The sequence below is a fragment of the Xenia sp. Carnegie-2017 genome, unplaced genomic scaffold, assembly GCF_021976095.1.
Source record: "Xenia sp. Carnegie-2017 unplaced genomic scaffold, XeniaSp_v1 HiC_scaffold_16, whole genome shotgun sequence".
In the NCBI taxonomy this organism is placed as follows: domain Eukaryota; kingdom Metazoa; phylum Cnidaria; class Anthozoa; order Malacalcyonacea; family Xeniidae; genus Xenia; species Xenia sp. Carnegie-2017.
In genome coordinates, this window is record NW_025813469.1 from 2,025,990 (window position 1) to 2,041,944 (window position 15,955).

At 35.9% G+C, this 15,955-nt stretch overlaps 2 protein-coding genes and 1 long non-coding RNA gene across 11 annotated transcripts in view; 2 read left to right on the forward strand and 1 right to left on the reverse strand.

The window, feature by feature from the left end:
• On the forward strand, positions 1-2,478 carry LOC124437068 (p53 and DNA damage-regulated protein 1-like). The gene is made up of 5 exons (XM_046987093.1): positions 1-155; positions 366-435; positions 834-923; positions 1,584-1,730; positions 1,813-2,478. The coding sequence occupies exons 1-5, from the start codon at positions 93-95 to the stop codon at positions 1,890-1,892; spliced, it is 450 nt and encodes a 149-aa protein (XP_046843049.1). The 5' UTR covers positions 1-92; the 3' UTR covers positions 1,893-2,478.
• LOC124437062 overlaps positions 2,388-15,955 on the forward strand; it is a 22,185-nt gene continuing 8,617 nt past the window's right edge. Inside the window, exons 1-3 of one of the 9 annotated variants that reach the window (XM_046987079.1) lie at positions 2,388-2,461; positions 3,425-3,682; positions 12,318-12,406. In XM_046987079.1, the coding sequence (XP_046843035.1) occupies positions 12,404-12,406 (3 nt within the window). In that variant the 5' untranslated portion in view covers positions 2,388-2,461; positions 3,425-3,682; positions 12,318-12,403. Of the gene's footprint in view, positions 2,462-3,424; positions 3,683-6,838; positions 6,967-9,588; positions 9,760-12,291; positions 12,457-15,142; positions 15,305-15,955 lie in introns of those variants that run through there. The other 8 variants (XM_046987086.1, XM_046987082.1, XM_046987080.1 and 5 more) reach the window with 8 other exon arrangements.
• The window catches only part of LOC124437070, a 14,406-nt gene continuing 7,193 nt past the window's right edge, over positions 8,743-15,955 (reverse strand). The window contains exon 3 of the long non-coding RNA XR_006945570.1: positions 8,743-9,028. This is a non-coding gene — a long non-coding RNA (uncharacterized LOC124437070). The remainder of the gene's footprint in view (positions 9,029-15,955) is intronic.

Sequence of the window (15,955 nt, forward strand, 5' to 3'; positions counted from 1 at the left end):
ATTACAACTTTGTTTAGAAATGCAGTTGCCATACAGTTAAAATGTAAAGAGTCCTCGATTTTCTCAAAGAAATATAAAGGTTGAGAACGACAATGTTGAATAATCTTTCAGAAATCGAAGAACTAGCCGAAGAAATATTAGCTGACAAAGAACAGGTATTTGAAATCTAGAGGAAACTGTTTAAAGTTCACTGTGAAATTTCAATGAAAATTGGGTCAAAGGGCTGGAGCTTATGACCACTATAAAAGCTAATAGGGAATATAAGAGAGGGAAAGAGCATTCTGGTACGCTATTCGTTTTTCTTTAATCAAAAAAATTGTGGTCACAACATATTCTACATTTACACTTTAGGTTTCTTATTGTAGGTAAAACATCTTGATCATCGAAGAAACACAAATCGAGAAGCCTTGAATGCATTAAAGAAACACAAAAAATGTATTTGACTCACCGCTTCTACATTTGCATGAAAGCTTATGGTGACAAATCTCATTGGGTACCTAACTATTGAACATAATTGGGTGCCAATTGATTTGGTCTGGGGCTAACCACCCTCCCCCCCCATTGATATCTGAGCAAGTTTCATTTTCTTAACTCTTGTATCACATGTTAAATCAAATGAAAATATAAGGAAATATATGCAGCAATAGATTAGTGCATTCCAGGTAATTTCTTGTCCACTGCTAATGTTGATCAAATGCCAGTCAATAAAAACACATACTGCACTAACTTAGATGAGCAACATCCATAAAATGTTGCAATACTTCCAGCTTTAAACCATTTATCTTAACATTTATATGAGATAGTGTATTCTACTGAGATTGACTACTTTTTAGCGGATGACTCAAGCAAAAAATCCTGGTTATGTTTGGGTGGTATGTTCATGAAATACCCTACAACAGACATATCTGATATGCTCATGAAAGGTACATAATGTATGATAAACTAAATCATAAATATTTTTCCAAGGAGAGTATTGAATTGACTTCAACTCTGAGTTGCTTTAATGACAGAAGGCAGAGAAATATTACATAAACATGATCTGTAAAGTGTGAGGTATTTAGTGTTCAGGATTAATGGTGGAAAATCTATTATGGAAACCCAACAGATATAAAAATAAAACCACCAGTATACATTTATGTCTCCAGAACAAACATGTAACAGTTAAGAAATAAAAGATATTTACTGTGTTGGCACAGGCTTATGCAAACGGAGGAGACCTTTGGGAGAATTCAAGAGTAGATCAGCGCAAGTCCGAGAGTTCTCACAAACTTCTCCGAGGTTTGCATTAGCCAGCGCGAACATGAGTAACCAGTAATGCAAAGCAAATAAATTTACAATAAATGTTTTGATTTTTTCTCTAACATGTATTCATCATTTATTTGCAAATACTTGTTGATTGATTAAATTTGTTGAGCTGTGAATGGTTTGTACAAGCTAATGCAAGCTCTGCTCAGCTATTGACCAATCAGTGCGCGCGTTTTGTAGCGTTTATTTTATAATTTATATTGAATGATCATATGACGTTAAAAAACTGACCCGTGTGTGAGTACTGATGAAAATTTCTATATTGGATCACGTGTTAGATCAGAAAGAATTGGACTCGGAAATACAGAAAATCCGAGATTGCTTGAAAGCGAAAGTGTCGAAATTGCATCAGTTAGAAGGTTCGTGGCCTGTCTTTCAATTTTGTCAGATTTTTTATCCGCATTTTAATGGCATCGTATTTTCAGGTGAAAAATTTTCCCGCATTTTAATGGCATCGTATTTTCAGGTGAAAAATTTTTCCCACATTTTCATGGAATTGTATTTTAGGTGAAAAAGTACCGAAAGGTTTCGATCTCACTGCACTCGATAAAGACGAACTTGCCGCCTTCACAGCGTCCAATCGCTGACTTGGAAGCGCTAATTGTTGTCCCCCACGTATTCCTAAAACAATCGTCAACCTTTAAAGTGCCTATATCAGGGTTCAACAAAATAACTTCTTTTAATAATCAAATCAATTTTGAAATATTTGTAAGGTATTTTATACGTCGAAAATTTCATCTTCGTGGGCTTTTTGGGCATAGAAGTAGGTGACATTGCGCCGGATGTGACGTATAAAGAAGAAAAATAGTTTTATATTACTTTTAAACGTTTTCTTTGATTATTCGCTCAAACGATGTCTTCAAACTATACACCCGTGTGGTATTTTTGTAGTTCAAGAAGATTTACTATAACAGGTTCATTTAGTACAATGAAAGCTATATCTTCAATGCACGTGTTCTCCTTTTTACGTGTCACATCCGGTGTGGAGTCACCGAGGCAAAATTTTCGTCCTATCAAATATGACATGATCTACAGTCAAGGCAAATTCTTTCCGAAAGAACTGGTTGCAATTTGTAATTGAGTGGCGTCAAGACGTTAAGGCCCGTTTCAATAGTGTATCTTTCGATGCGATGAACGCATTAGACGAAAAAAAAAGGTAATCATGGTTCTAAACTCGTTATCTAGTGTCGTAGATTGCGCGCAGACAGCTTTAGGGAATTTACACTCTCCACCATCTGGTTTCTAAAATACAGGAATTGAATTTTTTGAATAGTTATCGAAGGCGAAGATAACTGGGGCATTTTACAGGCAACAAGAGGTATTTTAATCTCTATCGATGACACTCGAATCCGATCTCCATCCATTTCCTCTTCTCTATCTAATTGTATTTACTCTTGTACATTTTAACACGTTGCGGTCAAAAATAATTTAATAAACTCGTAATAAGTAGCATATATTGCTGGCTTTCTGCCATAAACGTCCATATAGATAATATACGCTATCTTTCGTGTTATGCGTCGTTGAAAATTCTCTGTCAGTTGTTTTGATTTCAAATTTTAGGCACATAAAACAACAGGTAATAATAGTCATCCATTTCGGAAACACCTATCGGAAGTAAAGGATTTATAAAACAAAAACAACAAATGCTCCGTTGGTGTTCTGCACCGAAAGGAGAAGTTTATTTATTCAAGAAATTGTTAAGTAATTTCTTAGAAAGTGTTTTAATACTGAAGTGTAAATCGAACAATCTAAGTAATTATCGTGCCACATTAGATTTCCCTCGTACAAACACGTTATTTTTAAACACGAAAATTACTCGTGCCGATGTCAAACATATCGCTCTTTCCATGCACCGCAAAATAACAGTGCCGCCTGAAAAGTTTTCACTTCGCCCTTAACTTGAAGAAAACGCACAAAACCTATTTCAGCGAAGATATGCATTGGATGAAAAATTTCTGGGATTGTAAAACTGATCCATACTTTTAAACGGCTCGAAAAATTGTATTTATCCCACAACAACTGGTTCACATTTGAAAAATGCTTAAGTTGACAAAGTTCTTTGGTTGAAATAATTGAAAATATTCTCTGTACGATGACGCGAAACTAATCATTTTTGTAGTTTCTACATGAAGTAAAACACCGATTGCTGCAAGGTTTGGCGCATCTAGTGATGGACCAATGAGAATCGCCAACTATTGATACCCTGCAGGCAAAGCGCCCGTGTCTATATTGAGATAGGATCTGGAAACTATCAATCTGTCGGCGTTCAGCATCAACCTCTCTGCCTAATACTTCAAGACTTGTGCGTGTGCTGAGAATTATTCACACCTCACCAAAGAAAGCCAGACAAGACGTCGAGAGCAAAGTTTCGTCAAAGGTCAGTATTCTCGTTATATTTGCGAGAGAAATTTCTCTACAAACTTTCCACTGCCTGTGTATGTGTGTGATGTGACTCAATAAATTCCCTTTCTGCAAAAATTCGTTCTCTTGCATCACGAGCTACAAGAGCTGCGTTAAGGCGAGACGAGAGATTAGACCTCTGGAAATTTCAATTATATTATGCGCGTCTTCGGCGCAATTTATGCGGATGAACTAGAAGTGAAAATATTTTTAAATGCGCAAGGCAAACAACAGACAATAGTAAACTGAAACAAAAATCAAAGTCATTGTTTGCAGCGATTGAATTGGACTTCAACCCAAAGTCGAACAGGCAATGCCGAATTTTTTTGCAATTGCAGAAAAACAGATTACTATTCATTGCCCATGTAATCCAACCGCCGTAAGATTAAGCATAGCATACAAATTTGGACATGAAACAACCGCAATGATTTATTTACATCAAAGTATTATTATGTGTTGCGCAGACGAAGAGATCATGAAGGTGATAATAGTAAAGGTTTTCAATTTCTTAAAGCGGAAAGCTACCTTTATGGAGACTAATGGAGTTGAATATTTTTTTGAGTATTTCTCAATTTAAACACTTCAACCATTCAAGATGAACGCCCCATGTTAGATAGATTGTTTGTTCAACAAACTCCGGGCAATTGTAATTTCCAATTTCTCAAGACTAGGAGAGATAGTCCTCGTGTGATCGATTTTTAAAATTGATTTTCGATTGATATCTGTAAGTTTGTAACAAAAGAGAGATCCTCTGTAACAAAAGAGAGATCCTCTGTAATTTTCAATTTCTCAAGACTAGGAGAGATAGTCCTCTTGTGATCGATTTTTTAAAATTGATTTTCGATTGATATCTGTAAGTTTGTAACAAAAGAAAGATCCTCTGCAGTAAAAGGCAACTGTTACTCAAACTAACTCACGGGTTATTTTTTACAATAAAATTGAGAGCAAGGGAAGACTTGCAAAAGGGAAAAAGTACCTTCACGCTACAAGGCAAGCACCTTTCTCCCACAACAAACGAGAAATTCTCTTGCGCTTTAATCAAAAGTTATCTTTTATGCTTTCTCCAACGACTTCAAACGCGCTCGAAAAAAAATTCAACGTCTAGAAAGCGTCTTCCTCGTGCTTTTTTCATCGGCAAAGATGTAATGGTTTCATTCACCGCAATGCGTTCGAGCGGAGAAACATGACATCAGTTACTAACAGCAGCACCGGTCGGCTAATTATATGTTTTGCACATGAAGCATATGAAATCGTAACACCTACGCTAATTAAAGCGGACTCCAGTGGCTCGTTTCATCATCGCACGTACGCTGAGAGGTCAAAGCGCAATATAATAAAGATAAGAACATTCATGCTGTTTAAACACATCCAATTATGAAGAAAGAAGGCATGAAGTGAAAATTGAATTTCAGTCGTTCATTCGCCTCTACTTACGACTATACAGGGTGTGCTATACTTAGTTAAGACCACATCAGCAAACCGTATCTAACTCCAACTCATGTTCGCAGAAGGCTTTTTTCTAAATAGAAGATTAACGATCACGGTGCAAAACGTTGCAAAAATCCCCACAATGTCTGATAAATTGTAACATTTAATTTCACATGACGCGGGAGGTTTGCTCAACCGGAACCGCAACTTCAATTAAACATTATGGTGTTGGGATGGGTTGAAAATATTGTGCGAGATATGTACGGTCCTTAAAAGTTTTAGCGATAGATAAATTTTTTTTTGTGAAAGGATCTAGCCTTTTGACTGTTCAATGAAAACCTCTCCGTTCCGCGCAGACATAAAAGAGCTAATTTTTGATAAAAAAGAAATGGAATTTTGACCAGGCCATCATCTTAATCACTCTGTGAGTTACCGCACAACAGCGCCTAGTTAAAGTTGATGGTCTTCCTGTACATCTGTTTTTGCAGATATCTTGTTTTGAAAACGAGCAATTTGTTCGATAATGAATCATGCATGCAAAAATTGTCTAGCGAAAACAGTTTTAAGAAAAATTGGCGTAGTGCCTAAATTTAGGCAGTCTTTCATAACATCCAGACAGCAGACAAAATAGCCAAACTCATCACCGCGCTAAAACGTTTGCGCATGAGCAAATTTTAATTAAGCTTCAACATTAATCTGCGGGAATTCCACGATTCAATTGTGTAATTGTCTTATTCGTATTTTCTGCTGGGAATTTTATTTCCGTTTTGTTTTTGGTAAAAAATCTTGCGTGCTGTTTCCGTACATGTGTGTCAAGAAAAACAATTGTACGATTATAAGTTTTAAGTAGATTTGGTTGTGCTCACTAAGCTTAGAAATATATGCAGCTTTTGATTTTATATTTAGTACAATTATTTTATTTTCCGTTCTCTTCTTAACTTTGTTGGTCCTTTGAGTTTTGAATAGTTTTCTTGATGTTGCCATACGCTGGGAGACAACGGTTTTAAAGACAGTCGTCGATATTCACGCGTACAGCCTTTTTATTATTTCTTTCGTTTCAGCAAATTCCTTTACTTCTTTATAAGCAAGGTGGGCTTTTTTTTACATGTTTGTAGCTGTTAATCATCCAGGTCTGTGCAGTCATGAGATTGAATGTGGGTGTCGGTGTTGACCATTGAACTAAAATACATGGAACGCTACCTGTGACAGAAAAGTCTAATAATTTTTTGAAGCCAAATTTACACCCAGACACGCGTGTGTAGTCAATCAATTTTCACTCCGCGAGAGAATCTCGAAATACTACACACGCGTGTCTGGGTATAATCTCGCGTGTCTGATGTAATGGCTTCAATTATTTCCTTCAAGAAGCGGTCATGTATTTTAGTTCAATGGTGTTAACTGACATTTCGACATCCTTAGCGGCAGTCATCTTCCTTCCTCTTACGACTGCACTAACCTGGACAATCAACATCTACGAACATGTAAGAACTCTCCGATCTCCCGGTATCAAATCATTCTCTGTATGCTTACTCTGCCGTACTTCTCCGGAATCTCGCACATGCGCATAGATTTGTGTGGTGTGGCGGTAAATGCCCCACCTACCAACACACACACGTACACACCCATTCATTCATTTAGGAGTTATTAAAGAAAGCTGCATTTTAGAAAACAACCACTTGCTACGGATACTTGAAAAGGTTTTAAGTGTCACTTTATAGGATTACCAGTATCTACAGATCGAAAAATTCTGTAATTTCTACAAAGATATACCTGTACAGCATAACTAACTCCTCGAGGTTAGGTATTTTCACGAAGTTTTCGAAACGGAGGAAGGTAAGGAAAGGAAGTTTGGATATTTTCGGTGAATTCCACGAGTATTCTAGAAGAGTTTCACATTGTTGTTCTACTTACCGTTGGTATCATATTCGCAAAGTACAATCGTCGCCGACAAGCATGGAAAAATATTCAATAATTTTAAAAACAACACATGCTTTACTATGACTTGGCATGTTTTACTGCATGTTATCAGTACGCTCGTTCACAGAAAAAAACCCTGTAAAGTTCCTCGTATAAGACATGTCAAGAATCGTTTTCGTATGGTACAAAGGTTACCACTTAATGATTTGCATAAACTGCGCGTCAGCTTCGTCGTAAACGTTCATTTGGGTGCTTTTTCCTCGTTCCCGAACTTGAGATTGAATGAAATAAAAAATGTCAAACAGCTTTCATCGCAAATACCTGATAACAAGAGTCTAAACTCGAACTGTTTTACACGTATGGCTATTTTTAGACACAAAGCGGCTATTGTCAAATTTCATATAAAAAATTCATTATTCTTGAGGACACTGATATTTTACTTTAAGGAAATTATGGAATGCTAGTGGCATATAGATAGCATCGTGAGCATATGTTATTGTGCATCCTTATACAACAATGATGTTATTTTTATTTTATATAATGTGCTTATAAACGACACGAGGAAAATATTCAATTTCAAAGCGTTGCTAGCAAACCTTTTTCCGAAATTCACGATGTCTAATGCTGAAGGCAAATTATGTTCAACGATGAAATAAAAAATGCTTGCAATGATGCTGCTGTTATGAAAATAAAGTTATAGCTACTGTACGATTTCATGCTAATAAGCCCAAAACCAAAACCAAAAACATACTGCGATTTGTTTGCGTCACAAATCATTAATCTTTGGTGATATACCTCTAACACACATACGCCGCATACTGCTCTAACAATGATTTTGTTTTGGTAAGCTGTTCAAAGCTGAGAAACGCTTTTTTGCACGAATGCTTGTTTTCGATTAGAAAACGTTAAATAGGTCGATAAAAATATGTTTGTATGAAGTTTGTCAAATTGTTTTCGCTGCACCACTGAGCAAGAAATTGCATATGTGATTTAAAATCTTCCCATGACTTTAATACAAATGAAGCTCATATACAATCTCCCACGACTTGCCATTGCCCTTTGCAGTTCGCACTAACACAGGCAATGAATGAAAGAAAGTCAACATGCCTCAGATTTTAACTAACGATAGGCAGAGTATAATATTACACAAAGTATCACCCAATAATGAACTTGACAAGGTGTGTACATGTATATATTTATTCAAGCTTATGCATGACGTGTTGCTGTTAGTTACGTTGAAATTTCAAACACAACATTTTCCTTGTTAACAATGACCATGCGTGGTATAGTTTAGCAAGCGACGTCATCTACCTGCAAGGTTTTGCTCTGCCTTATCGGATTCTAATCTTCATGGAAATCTCCGAAAACGGAAACACGGCGAGTTATAGGAATTCCGGTTTTCAAAAACGCCACAGCTGTTAAATATGTTTTAAATGTGTTGTCATAAAATTTCGTAAAGTCCTCATCACATTCCTTCAACTTTTTTGAGCTCGTTATAGATAGTTCTTCGCAAAGTAGGAACCGATAAAAAGATACAATAACGCCATGAAAACAAAACATTATTGTAAGTGTTTTTCCGTTAGTCGTTACAATTTTACAGTGCCTGTCGTTTTACGAAGTTATAGGTGATAATGTTTTCATAAGATGCATAAAAGCAGCTCACGGGAAAAACTTTAGAAGCATTAAACTCAATTTGCAACTCGCTTCGAGACCTTGTTTTATGACTTTAAGAAAACCGAAAACATAAAGGTTGACGACAAATCTTAGAGTCAAGCGGTACACACATACAGTAACAAAATTTGAAAAAATTAAAGGCGTGTTATCTGTAAATCAAACAGTTAATGATTGATTACGTCTGTGCCAAAATAAAACCCTGATGTGCTGTTTGTTTTCACACTTGCCAGTTCGTCTTTGCTCGGCTCTTAGATGCCATATAAGGCGCTATCCACTGAGATCCAATAGGTGAGACCAAGGTCTTCTAGAGGGAGAGGGGAGGACAATTATCAAAATTCTTGTAAAGGAAGGGAGGAGGACAATTATGAAAATTTTTTAAAGGGAGAGGGGAGGACAAGTATCAAAATTATTGTAAAGGGAGAAGGGAGGACATGTATCAAAATTCTTGTGAAGTGAGGGAGGAGGACAATTATCAAAAATGTAGTATTTCTAATACAAGAACAGATATTAAAAAGACTACGTAGATTAAATCCATCTAGATTACATCATGTTGTTTTGAAGCGTGCACATTTGCACGTAAATCCATTTCACAGCACGAGTTGAAGTCTTGAAGACATTTTTCACTTGAGGAATCCTCGCGCAGACAATTCGCTTCCACACGAAAACATTTATTTTATAAGAAAATTCCTTTTATGCAACTAATGTTATGTAACACTGGAGTGGCGACTGAACGCATAAAATGGCGTCTGATAATCCTGACACACGATATGTATGAAGGAGATGAATGACATGAGTCATACAATCTTTTAAATATTTCTCTCCTGCAATTGATAACCACGGATTTGCCATACCCGGACATTCTGCACTGCACATAGCGCAGCATGAGCGACAAGAAGGCAAACACAGCATGAATGCGACAAAAACATATGGACAGACAGACAGTAGCGCTTTTACTTGAATTTACAAGCGCCTAACTCATCGTCGAGGCGCAACTATTGGTCTTATTTGCATAAACAGCGCAATTTCACAACCACGGTAAGTTTCAATAATTCTATGTTTCGGCTGTTCTGTTTAAGGCGTCCATATTTTGCTGTAAGAATGTCACAGATAACACAACTTACCTTGAGGAACGATTTTCCTGATTCCCTGTTCACAAAGCAGTTAAAATGCATGCGTCCAGCCAACTTCAATGTATTGAAACGTATCTGCCACATGGCAATTTTTATCAAGATAATACTCGTAATGAAAATGAAAAAACTGTACACTCTAAAAATAACTAATTCCGTTCTTTAATTAAACATGATCGCGTTCTAGTAATTTGCGCCGAGCAGTTTTGTGATTTTCAATAATGCAACAAGCAGAATATATCTTATCAAATTCATCTGATTTGAAAATCCAATATGATTTTAAAGTTTGTACCAGTGCACTTGCGCGCGATTAAAAGCCGTTCGATGTACCAAGTACTTCTCGTGCAATGTTCTCTTTTATACGTTCATGCTTGAGCTTTGCGATTTTAAAATATTGTGTGTCGCTAATCGTGAAAACAGACCAAAAGTTCAGACTATTGTTTCAAGATGAAGCGTTTTCTTTACATAATAAACAGGGTATGTTCAGATACAAAAAGGTCCACGGCAAATGGAAAATACTCTTCAACAAAGCCGACTTGTGATGAGAATTCCATGGCATAAACTAAAAAATGCGTGAATGTAGGACAAAGAAATCTGTTCTTTACAAACGACGCGGTTGGTTGTTGCTGGGCCCAAGCAGTATTTTAGAATTTGATATACCAACGTTGATTTCTATTGAAATCGACAAAGCCCTACCACACACCATTTGAGTTCCAATCGAAACGAAATTAGGCTTCATTTGAAATCTTACGATATGTGGGACTTTCAGTCTCGGTTAGGCTAGCTCGTCTGTAGATTTTCAAGAAGGCATGGTAGAGAGATTTAATAATATGATGACTATACCTAGATACCTATTGTTCTTGGTGTTGAAATATATTTCGAATCACTGTCTGGTTAATATATATCTGAAGTGGTAACTTCGTTGTAAAATACGACATTACTTTTTTTCGTACGAGATATCGTTCGTATAATAGATAGCAAGGTCGATTAGGAATAAGACGGATGGATAAATTGATAGATAGACATGAGTTAAGATGATGGATAAATCGATAAATCAATATGAAATATTACAGATAGATGAATTGATAGATAGATATGAATTAAGATAGAAAGATAAATTTATAGATAAATAAAGTATATAAAAATTCTTCGTAATCCATGCAGTTGTCAGAATTGAAAAGAAACGTTTTTTTAGGATAAAACCAAAAAAACTTCAAAAAAAACTGCCTTGCAATCACTCATCGTCTCATTTTTTTTAAATTGATGGTTTTTTTGTCGAATTTACGAGTTTTTGGTTGATTTCCCAAATTGGGAAAATTGTACAATTTGCAATAAATGAAACATGTAATATAATGAACTTTCCCAAAATTACCGCTTTCCAAAAACAATCGCAAGCAATGTGTTACAGTGACGCTTATCGATGAGTACAGTCGATTCATGCGTCACCGCCCTTTCTTGATGAAGATTTGTTTACCAGCAAGTCATGATGTTTATCCCCGAAGCAATATTGTTTTTTTTAAACTATTATGTTACTTCTCAAAATTGTACAAGATTGCATCTTTCATCGTTTCGAATGAGTGTCATACAAGGTCCGACCTAGGAGTCTGGTAAAGCTCATGTTTCGGAGACTTTCTGGTCTTGAATTGCACAAAAATTCGTGAAATTCCTCTTGGTGCGTACAATCTTCTCCTGACAGCTAAGGTCGACTTATCTCAAATGGGATTACAAGTCATATCCCAATTTATCATTCCATATCTATAAATAATCCTAGATTAACGAAGAACATTAAGGACTTTTTATTTGCCACTTCCTATGATTTATTTGATGCTGTTTGTGTGAAAACTGCTCATTGGCCATTTACTTGGTAACAATGGACCCTCCTGTGTGTTTTAACCGTAGACACATGCATGGCACAACTGTAATTAAATAAAGGTGATCTAAACGATTCATCAAAATGAGTTGCGTGTAAAAATTCTGAGAAATGATTTCGCTAAAATGAGTTGCCGTGGAAAAATTCTGAGAAATGGTTTCATTAAAGTGAGTTGCCGTGGAAAAATTATGAGAAATGGTTTCGTTAAAATGAGTTGCCGTGGAAAAATTATGAGAAATGGTTTCGTTAAAATGAGATGCCGTGGAAAAATTATGAGAAATATGGTCATAGACGGCATCTTTAAGAGCAAATGCCCGGAACGGTTTTCTCTCTTCCTTCTGCACTCCCCAAGCATGGCACAATGTGTATGCGACAAATACATTTTTTCCCGTCCATCATGTTGACAGTCGACCGAATAATTGACAATTTATCATCTCTGATGCGTGAGATAAAATAGGACTGCACGATGGTCCGATGTGCGTCACAAACCGGATATTAGATTTAAACGTGTTTTTAAGCATGCAATCATGTGATGCTCGTAAAAGATCTTTATAATACTAACTTGCACAGGTAACACCCGTTCGTTGTGATTACAGACACCGCTCCGTGTTGATATTGACTCATTAGAAAAAAGAAGGAAGTGCACAACGCCAGCTGTCTTCGAGTTGTGTCTTACCACTAAATGGTATGTGGATCATTTGCACGAAGAGTTCCTTTCTGTATATTTAACTAACGGTATGACAGTTGATTCACTCACTTTGCGCATGTGTAAACGCAGCGAATGCACGGCCTTTATAATGTATAATCAAAGCATTTCTATAAGCTTTTTATTGAGCAATTTCTTATTGTAAAAGCTAGAACAGACGCGAGGCATTTTTATAATTTATATTTGTTGAACAAACAACCTTGATAGGTTGGGAGTTCCCGTCTTGAGCTTATCTGTTTCAAATTACTAAGCTTTTCGTTCTAAGAAACGCTTCGCTATATAGGCATTAAGAGAATTTAAAATATAAAATAGTTATGCAATTTTTATCAACCATTCCGTCCGTGATCATACAGATGATCAACGATTTGAAAAACTTTACAATTTATGAGTTTTCAATCATTACTTAAGAGTTCAAAGCTACGATCACTAAAGCTAGTACAATAAGCACACTTGGTAAAACAATGGTTAAGCTCGAATTTAAAAAACTGCCGCATCTGTGAAAAAAAAATAAGGCTAATACGGACTAACAAGTAGTCTAATACGGTAAGGCTAATACGGACTACAACGCGCTTGACTTTTAACAACACAATAATATGATGTAGAATGTTGAACTATATGTTCATTTTTCGGCCTCAACTACAGGAGCCACAAAGCACCTAAAACGCCCCCACTTTTTAGCAGATTTCCCTGAAATATCTAACCTTGAAAAATCGGACATATTTAACTAATTATCATATTAGTTCACCAGTTAATTGGCTTCTAAACTTGTACATCTCTTGTGGCGGCTGTTGCTTTCATAAAGCCGCCAGTAAGTACAATTTTATGACCAGAGCAGTAGGAATCCTATAAATGTGTTTATCCGTGATTATTTCGAACGTCATATTTTCAAAGCAGCCGAGTTAAACTGGATTGGGTTAATCGGCCTAGCTTTACATCTGACCACGTACTACAAGCATATTGGCAAGATTTTATACAGCTCAGAGTAGTTATCGAAAAAAATTGTTCGGGGATTCTCCTCATTCGTTATTTCAACCGTCAGATGAGGAATAGCGTCATTTTGAATCACCGCATTAATCTGTAGCTAACAGCGACATTTTTAAAGCTATGATTTTTATACATGTGTGCGTTATTAATCTGATTGATGCATTTTTTGTAACATTTGTAAATTGTCGAATCTTGAGATGTGAGAACTTTCAGAAAGCTTAAATGTGTTGAATTCATCAACGAAATGAATTTTTACAATTAAAAGAGAGTCGGGATTAATTAAATACAACCAGAAACAAATTTTTTAAGATGAAAATCCTACTTTTTTCACATTTTATGTAAAGCATTCCATGTGCAACTTTTATCCCTAATGTGATTTGGATATTTGCATTTTATGCGCAAAAACAAGCTAATTAATTTGGTAATAAACATGAATAAATTTGCATCTCAAAATTGCCGTCCATGTATTAAATTTTTCGCATGTAGTCATATGTTGATAAAATACTTGCTTATTTTGCCCGAGGCTCATTAACGTGATGTCTTTCATATGGTAGTGATTCATTCGCAAAATTCCTCAGAACAACGTTCATTACATTTTAAAAAAGGAGCAGTGTATACTGCTTTGCTTTTCAACACGTCCCTCGTATCGTAAGATTTAAATCAATTCACAGACATGTATTACATGTAAAAACTAAAAAGGTTTTTAAAAGATTTCCTCAAAAATTACGCACATTTTTTCACCTTTGGACGTATCATCCGTGCATACAGTATCAATATTGAGCATGGAATAACCACAGTCTATGTATGGTTACAATACTTAACATCCATGACCCTTAACATCCATGGACACTCCATAACCCAAGAGAATGTTGTCCCAAGTTGAAATTTATATCCACGCAAAAAAACACTTGCGAAATGAAATGCAAACATTTGAACTTTTGCCAGTTAGAAAAGCATTTCGAAATCGTCAAGTTTCTTTTTCGAGGCTCTTAAAGTTTTGACCAGTTTATTAGTTCGTAGTCAAAATCTATTCATTCTTTCGCATCATGTCAAAGGTAAACCATGCTTTCCGTTTTAGCATTCGCAGATGAAGATTATTCTTCTCGAATAAACAATGCGTTATGGGATTTTTGCTAATGCGGTCTTTAAGCCGTGTTACATCAGCTTGCGAAACACTTAAGCACCAAGAACATTAAATTATGAACACTACCATATTTTAACACGAGTATTTTAACACTTAATATTTTACACTTGTTGCTGCATACAAAATGCCATTCCAGCTTCGGTGTCGTCAAAATATGTTTAAATATAATTTGCATCGTAAGGAAAGGGGGGGGGAGATACTAACATTGGATCTATCAAGTTGTTTAAAACGAGCCTTTGCGCAATTACATTACATTTTACATTTTGAAAATTCCTAGAAATAACGTTTGAGATGACATATGTAGAAGAGAATCTGAGAATGCCGAAACAGTTTCTTTCGCACGAATATTAAACAACAAATAAAAAAAAAGTTTTCGATAATTGCATGCCTCAGTGCATGCCATTTTAATACTGAAGTAGAACTCGTCATCTGTGATAAATGCATTGCATCATCAGCACGCCATTATAACCAAACGTGCGTCACACATACGCTCATACCGGATATTAGATATTCTTATTTCAAAAAAAAGTTTAAACCATCCCATGGCGCTATCAAGTAAACAACTTTCATAAATATTACCTTACTCAGTTAACCTCGTAACAACCACCAGTCGGTGTTCATATTGACACACAAGGACGAGCAGCAAGTTCCTGCGTTAATTGTCGTTTGACGTGTACCACCTTACTACTAATGGTATGTTGATTCTTAACACCACAAGAGTTCCTTTCTGTGTATTCAACTAATTAACGGTATGAAGTCATTAATGTTGCTTTGCGTTTAAGAACACGATTTGAAACTTGCGAGCTACGTTTTTCTATAAGACTTTCACGATATGAGCATTGATGCACCGCTTGAACGAATCATTATTGTAGAAAATTTCGACTATATATATATGTATATATAAAATCTATGAAGTACGTTTATTGAATACGCGAGAAGTTCACTTCAGATGTATAAATATGAGCCGTTCATCGCTTTTCATGTTTGACATTTCGTTGGCAAAATCGACAGTTATTTATCTCAAACATCAACAATAGTTTGCCATCTTTATTATTTGTTTTACAACTATACCAAACATTATAAATAGATAATAGTATATGGAATAAACAGTTTGTGTGATAGAAAGCAACTTACGATCAGACGCATGATGTAAAATCCACTTTCTTAATCAAATATGAGGAGTTTACCTTTACTCTCAACGAAAGATTTTTGTCAGGCACGTGTAATAAACGAAAAGATGAGAAGCGAAAGTCTTCCATTGTGATTCGCAAGTTTTATAAAGTAACTTTGCCGCCAGTAATTGCAACTGTACGCCATCGGAGTGGCTAGATTGGTTTCACATTGCCAAAGTAAGCATGGTATTCATTTTGGTCGTTAGCTATACAGTCTTGGTTAGTGGA